General features: G+C 40.7%; 1 protein-coding gene across 1 annotated transcript in view; it reads left to right on the top strand.

The window, feature by feature from the left end:
* Window positions 1–2,932: 2,932 nt before the first annotated feature.
* The window catches only part of LOC104409651 (uncharacterized protein C17orf105 homolog), a gene marked incomplete at its 3' end in the record, with an annotated part of 8,963 nt that continues 3,770 nt past the window's right edge, over window positions 2,933–8,125 (top strand). The window contains 2 exon segments of the mRNA XM_010019580.1: window positions 2,933–3,025; window positions 7,044–7,136. Coding sequence (XP_010017882.1) covers window positions 2,933–3,025; window positions 7,044–7,136 — 186 coding nt within the window.

The raw sequence follows: 8,125 nt of genomic DNA, 5'->3' as shown, positions 1-8,125 counted from the left end.
CTGGCAGACAGTGGGAGAGGAAAGGGCAGCAACTCACCAACCTTGCAACATAGTTCAACGGGGAAGTAACTCAAGATTCAAATTCCTGGCAGCAATACCACCTACAGAGCTTCCAGCCCTATATATTATATGAACAGGTTTTCTTAAAAATCAGACCAAGACAAAAAAGAGACTAAAAAACAAACCCAGAAACCTACACAAGCCCTAGTGTGGTAAGATCTCAGAAAAGAAGCTCGGCACACTCCAAGATTGCCATATTAGAAAAGCAGCCTGGTATTTATCATTAACCACCTTGCTTTTATGCTGCAGAAAACACAATTCTCTTTGCTTTGTGTAGGAACCAAATGTAGACATGTATATATTGGAAAGTGGATGTACAGTGGAAAATGCATTTTTTTCCAAAATCATCTGATGTTCATTATCTACTATTTCTCATTTCTTTTTCAGCAGGTAATAACTTTTGCTATTAAGAAATTATATGCAAGTATTTCTGCACATAACATGGAAATTCCCATGGCTGTCACTTCATAAAATTGTACACAGAATAAAAGTTTCATAAATATCTGCTTTATCTTGTAGAGGTAGTAGGCCCAGTCCTCTAACTTGTTAAGGATACTTTGCAAGACTGCTTTGACTAAGTGGTGAAACGCCACTCTGAAGAATCCCCTGTTGCTGTCTTCCAGCACCATCTTCTATCAGAAAGGACCTGCTGGACCTTAGGTAGCTCAACACAAAGTCAGCCAATTTTGAAACTGTTGAGTTCTGCTTTCCTTACCACAAAACAAAAAACACAGAAACAACAAAAAGCCACCCAAAACCCAGCTGAGAATGAATGCATATATGGCCCACAGTTTCTAAGGGTAAAGAGAGAATAGGCAACCACAGAGGCAGTTTAAAGCCACTTCCTTTCGGTCACAAACTTTAAATGAGAAGCAGTTGGGCCGTGTTTCCGTCAATGTAAGAGGCTACGTTTTCCTTATATTTTCAGGGCTTCGTCAAAATCAGTGAAGTCATAATGAAAACAGTGCCCTTTGGATCTACCCATAACAGATCATTACACGTGTAGCATTTAAAAGCCTGAGACCAAGACACTGCCAACAAATGAGGGACAAGCATTTCTATTAGTTCAGGAGCAAAATATAATTGCATTATGTGCCCACTTAGATTTTACATATATTTGAAGAAATGCATTTCAACTCTTTTTTTTATGTTTATTGACATTTCCTGCATCTTCCTGTTACATTAACAGGAAAATAGTAAGAACCCAAGCAGCTGAAAAGGCACACTTTTCAATTGCTTCCATCATTTGTCTGAAAATCAGAGTACTTGCCTTACAGCTCAAAGTTAGAATATATCAAGGTTTTAAATTTATCTGCTTCTGTTGTTTAAGTGCCATTTCACAGCAACTATAATAAAAATCACAACCCCTGTATCCAACTGAACATTACTACTGATATGCAAAAGTTAGTCAAGATAGAGATTCAATCAGAGCACTGGCTCTGATCCCGTGTTGGGTAGTTGTGACAAATGTGTTGCTGTTCTCCTGCACCCACAGGAGATGCTATGTAAGAACAACCTGCATGAACAGCCCTGTGCTAAAATGGAATATCCCCTGGTACATCCTTGTACAGACCCTTTCTGGCTAGTGAATTTTGGTACTGTCAGCCAAAGGTTCCCTCCTTACTTCCCAGAGTTTCTATACAGCATGTATTACCCTACCTATTTTAAAAGACCCATGACAGCTGCAAGTTGTAATTCAAGTCTTCGGCTTAGGAACTACAGACCTTACCATGAAAATGCATGAGCCTAAAGCAGTGTTCTTTAGCAGAGTGCCAGACCCAGCTTCAGAGTGCTCTACACCACAGGGACAGAAACATCAAATGAACTGTGCCACCTCAAGCCCAGCTTTGGAGGAGGCCAACCCATGCTTGAATGAGCAGAAGCACCTTTTCCATTTTTGGGTGGGCCTGAGAAAACATGTTTGCCCATGCATCTCCCTGCCAAATATTGCCTACAAAGAAAGCAAGCCGAGATGGCCCTGAGTGAGAACAGTGGTCAGCCTGGTAAATAGTTGGCTTTTGGAAGTCTGTCTGAGCTTTCTGTAATTGATTAGCAATCACATGGCATGCAGATAAAGACAGGTGAAAAGGCTGTTAAAAACCAGAACTGTTTCACTATGAACACATTTGCTGTGGCTTTGGAAAAGTGCATGCTTATTGATGAAAAACAAATGTTCAAAACAAGTTATTGCAGTGCAAAAGATGACACCTCCCACTGTGGTTTGCTCAGAGAATTATTGAGGCATATTTTTCAATACAAGGTTTGGCAAATAAAGCCTATTATACAGTCCTTTGCATTTATGGTAGTGTGTAAAGCATTATTCATAGAATGACAGAATGGTTTGGGTTGGAATGGACCTTAAAGATCCTCTAGTTCTAACCCTCTGCCATCATCAGGGACACCTTCCACTAGATCAGGTTGCTCAAAGCCCCATCCAGCCTGGCCTTGAACACTGCCACGGATGGGGCAGCCACACTCACATAGTAAAGAATTTCTTCCTTGTATCTTATCTTACTAATAGCTTATGCCATTTTCTTCCCTTCACCCATAGGAGGTAGGTCTGGCTAGTGAGGTATAATTGGTGATCTATTTTATATATGAACAAAATACTTTTTGGAATGCTTTGCTATAACATTCAGTTCCTGTTTGCTACTCGTTAAATGTATTGTTTGAAATGCTACCACCAGCTATTCATTCTTTTTCTGAGCAGCGATGCCATGACAACCCCCACGTGACCAGCTACAAATACACCACAAGTCTCTAGGTCTTTGCTTTAGGAAAGGCTCAGACTGGTATTACTCATACTTTTTTTTCTGTTTTTTCTTTTTCCCCCCAAAAAGCCCAGATTCAGAGGTGCTTTATTTTGTGCAAGATGCATCGAGCCTACCAGCCAATTTTGCCACGTGACAATAAATATCTTCAGCTAAAATGGGACAAAGCAAACGATGAAGAACACAAGAAAAGGGTAGGTACAGCTGTTTGATAAAGAGCAGAGGCCTTTATGAAAGAATAACCTTACCCAAAAAAAGCTACAGCAGCTCTTTACGCATTCTTATTACTGCTGTGAAAGCTGCTGATCAGCAGCCAGGTACAAGAGACATGTTTTAAGAATAATCAGCAAATACAGGCATAGCTTTTATGTCCATTAGAGTTATCATAATGATGTTCACCAAATTTAGAAATAAAATGGATTCAGTTAGTCATTGGTTCTAAATCAGTAATAATGCAGGACTGCTCCCTCTTGAAAATCTGTAAGCAGTGAATACCATCAGCAGTGATTCAACTGTATTGCTACCTTAGGAAGATTGTATCACAATATAATTAGCTTAAATACGAAGAAACAGTTCTTCATTATTTCCAGACCGGGTCTGTTTCATTAACTCTATAAAAATATCTTCCTTCCTTCCTTCCTTCCATTGTTCCCATAATTTGACTTGCAGGTGGAAAAAAGTTAGAGATGAAGTAGAGAATTGAATTTGACATATTTTTCTAACCAACTTGTCAATATTGAAATAAATAAATAAATAAATAAGTAAATAAATTTCCTTCTGTCTGAATTAATCTTGGGAGGCTTACTAGTGTATATAGGCATGCCTATTTAAACAGTGGCTCTTTCAAAGCAGAGACTGATATTAGTGTAGCTGAAATACTCTGGGCATCCACTGTGCATACAGAACTCCCCTTTGTTCAGCAAACAGAGCACTTCATATACGTGCAAAGGCATTCAGAAGCCAAGAACAGAGGTTAGATATCATCAAAATATATAGTGAAGAAATGTATTTATAAAGAAGAAAATATTTCCCACAACTCATCTTGGATGTCTTGTGGGAACAACATGAGTGTTAATTTCTGAGTGCAAGCAAAGAGAAAGAGTAACTCTCATGCTAGGCAAAGGGTGGCTTAGGAGGTACAGCATTTTGTTCCTTATTACAGAGTTCACACCCAGATCAAGCAGCGACTAACAAGGTCTCCAATGGCCAAAGAGCACCTTTCCAAGTGCCCCTGTGTTGACATGCTGGCGTGCTCCTAAATTCCCACACCAGTTGCCCAGGAATTCCAGCACGCCTTCACTGGCACAAACTCAGGCTTGCTGCAGTGAATGCCAGCAGCCAGAGGAGTGGTGCCCCTGGGCTGGGGTACCTGAAGGCAGCAGGGCAGCTTGGCAGGTTGTCCTCAACAACACAGCCCCCTGCGGCACAGGCTTTTGCTCTGCCAAGAGAGACAGGGATCGCCCTGAGAAAATACAAAAGGGCTTCTGCTTGGTGAGATGCAGGCTTTGTATTGAAGGAGCTCACAAAAAACCAAACCAGAGCAAGAGAGAAAGGGGGAAAACAAGGAGCAAGGAACTAAAAAGGTAACATTAAAAAACCAAAATAATACAAGGTACACTTCTTGGAGAAGACCATTTTAAAGATGGCAAAGTTTAGGGGTATGTTATGATTTTCTCCACGATGCAAAGTACAAAAACTGCCAGCGTGTTTTTATGCACACAACAGCAAATGTTTCCAGTCTGAATAATTCTGTCATTTTTTTAATGGAAGAAAGGAACAGGGGGAAAAAACATTTGTATCTCCTCTCTGCAACATTCTGCACAGAATGAAAGACAAAAAAGCTCAAAAATCATCCTGGCTCTGGAAAGTGCCGCAACAGAGATTAGGGTGGGTTAAAAAAATACCAGGTTTTACCTTTTACAGTCATGCATGTAAGGACAAGACAGAAATTAATCATAGCACTTTCCAGAAAACAAAATTATACTGATATGAATTCCACAGAAGAAATCTTGTTTCAAAATCCACCTTTTGTTGTTTCACATTTGAAATAGTTTGCATACTTATAAACTTAAATCAGAATTTGCATAAATATCACATTTTATTCTTCCCACTGCTGGTTTCTACTGCAGTATACTGACTGATACACTAACGACTCTCTTTCACAAATTGCATCGCTTCTTAAAGTTAGTTTTAAAATAACTTAATAGCATAGTAATTTAAAGCACCTGAAGAAGCAGAGGAGGTAGCAGCAAGAAGACAACAAAATCACCAAAACCCTCAGAGATTTACCAAGTTGAGTTCTGCTATTCAGGAAAAATCAACTACTTACCATGGGGGGATTTAGAAAGGATTAAGACGAGCACTCTTGTCTCCCCCTGAAATCAGCTGGAGTTGAGAGCAGTTAGCCCCTTCTGGGATCCCACCTCCTCAGAAATAACTGCCACAAAGAGGCAGCTGAGTGACTTCACAAGAAGCCAAAGAGTTCAAGTGAATTTCAGACAAAGCTAGAAACTGCTAAGCATTGTCCCAGTCAGTGGTGTAAATTATTCATAGAATTATTGAATCACAGAACGATTTGGGTTGGAAAGGACCTTATGATCGTCCAGTTGCAACCCCTCTGCCATGGGCAGAGACATCTTACCCTAGATCACGTCACCCAATGGTCTGTCCAGCCTGGCCATGAACACTGCCAGGTGTTCACAACTTCCTTGGGCAACCCATTCCAGTGCCTCACCACCCTTACTGTAAAGAACTTCTTCCTTGTATCTAACCTGACCCGTTACCCCTTGTCCTATCACTACAGTCCCTGATGAAGAGTCCCTCCCCAGCATCCTTGTAGGCCCCCTTCAGATACTGGAAGGCTGCTATGAGGTCTCCACGCAGCCTTCTCTTCTCCAGGCTGAACAGCCCCAACTTTCTCAGCTTGTCTTCATACGGGAGGTGCTCCAGCCCTTTTATCATCCTCGTGGTCTCCTCTGGACTTGCTCCAGCAGCTCCATGTCCTTTTTATGTTGGGAATGCCAGAACTGTACACAGTACTCCAAGTGAGGTCTCACGAGAGCAGAGTAGAAGGGCAAGGATATAAAAGCAAGGAACCTGTCCTGGTAGTATGTATGATAGGTTTACCATCACGGATTCAAGCCTGGTCCTTGGCTCATCACATAGCTGCTACAGAACAATGTGGAAAACTGATGTTTGGTCAGTTTGGCAGAACTTTGGTCATGTCCTTCTGTGAGGGGCTTGCGTTGGTGCTATACCTGCTATTTTGGCAGCCTCTCGGTTTTTAAATTGCAAATATATCTTCTTTATATATCACTGAAAAATGGTTCTAAATAGCCTGAGTCTGCCTGAGATGGAATAGTTCACGTCTGAGGTATGACAGAGGGAGAATGTTTATCATGTCTATTTGGGGGGGGGGGGGGGGGGGGTGTTGGTGGGGGGGGGTGGGGTGGGTGGAAATCATGGTATCATTGTTTTAACAGTCTCACTCCCTTCAGGACTCCAGGCTGAGAGAGAGTGGTCTTCCCTCTAAATCCTGTCTCACTCACCAGCTTTTCTTCCATGGGATATACTCAGTGCAAGACAGCTCACAGATTATTCTTCTTCCTCATATATTGCATGGCTATTTAGGCCAAGGTGAGGATAAATATTATTGTGCCACTGCACTGTCAACTCCATTAGAATAATTAGACTGACAATTTGCTTTTGATGATCATTCTAAAGTGCTAATAAGAAGAGGCCTGGGAATGCTTTCAACACAACAAGTCCTTTTCCAGCATTCTTATCTCTTTCTGGCAGCATCTTAAATGTACATCCCTTTGGAAAACCTGTCACAGCTTAGGAACACCTAAGGCTTTCTTAAACTAGCCTTTTCCTGCTGGGTGCCTAATAAAAACTGCCTGACTTACCTTAAACAGCCTTTCCTGTATCATAACATCAACACCACTGTAAACGGACTGGATGTGTTTTTACATTTCTCCAACAATAAGAACACTTTGAATCTCCAGCTGACTTCAGAACAATTGCCTTTAACATTTTCATTTTTCACTACTCTTCTTCTGGGCAAGTCTGGCTTTGCTGATATAATGAATCATATGTTTAATAGTGCTGCTGCTGGCTAACAAAACAGATCACAATAATTGAAAGATTTCCTGTAATGATATGCAAGGGTTTTTCTGATAAAAAGGGACAAACATTTCATTTCTGTTGCAGATTCAGACAGCAAAACCATTAGTGGACACAAGTGCCCCTGCAATACACAGCCACCTTCATCTGAAGTTAGGGAAAGACTATATAGTATTGGCTGTATAGTATTGGCTATTTCACTGAGCACTAGCATGCTTACCTTCACATCTCCTCTCAAAGAAAACACAGAGATGACCAGATGGTCGCAATTTCAGGGCCTTTTTTTTCCCTCAGTGCAGTGATGGTTGCAACAGGACTATCAGGATCCATGAATAGCAGACTCCAAGCAGCATTAAATAACTTATTTTATCTTTATACTTATTGATGAAATCAGATTGCTTCAGATTAACAAGTGCTAAGGTGTTCAAATTGCCTCCTAAAGGGTACTTCCACACAACCATGAAAAAACCATTGCAAATAATAAGAATAGCACAATCATCAAGATACACACAGAGCAATGAACTGAATAATAGGATGTTAACATATTCAAGGCACAAGAAATAACAATGGGTAGCCTTGACTGGCAGTTATCCTTCAAAATCTTACTGCTCCCAAGAGGCAAATTTTTATTAAAAGATGAGAGTGGAAAATAAATTGTTACCTGATTAACACTGATCACTAAAAGGAAACAACAACAATTAAAAAAACCCAAACATGAGCCCAGGAGAAAATACGTGCAGCTCAGCCCTGTCAAAGGCTTAATCTCCAAAGCATTGCCCCTCAGGCAATGGGAGCGTAGCCCACGTAAGGGCTCAGAATTAATTTCCTTTTTAATTGTTTATCATCTCACTGTGCGACATAATAATCCCCAGGCACCTTAAAATCATTTCATTAGCAAAACAATTCATTTCTCCTCCATGCACAAAATCTTATGCTATATTAGGATGTGGACTCAATTTCTCTTGCTAATTTTTTCCTATTACTGCAAAAACAACATTGACAAAGTTCCTCTGGAAATGAAACATTGCATAACCCCCACACACACACAGAGGTTAACAAAAAAACCACCAGCAAGAACCCACTACTCTCAGGCACATTCCTTTGAACTACAGGATAAGTGAGACTGTGATCCTAGTCCTAGTTTCTCATCCTCCTCCTTCCCAAACTGC

The sequence above is a fragment of the Nestor notabilis genome, unplaced genomic scaffold (assembly GCF_000696875.1).
Source record: "Nestor notabilis isolate BGI_N333 unplaced genomic scaffold, ASM69687v1 scaffold15728, whole genome shotgun sequence".
Lineage (NCBI taxonomy): Eukaryota > Metazoa > Chordata > Aves > Psittaciformes > Psittacidae > Nestor > Nestor notabilis.
This window is presented reverse-complemented; position numbering and strand designations above follow the sequence as displayed.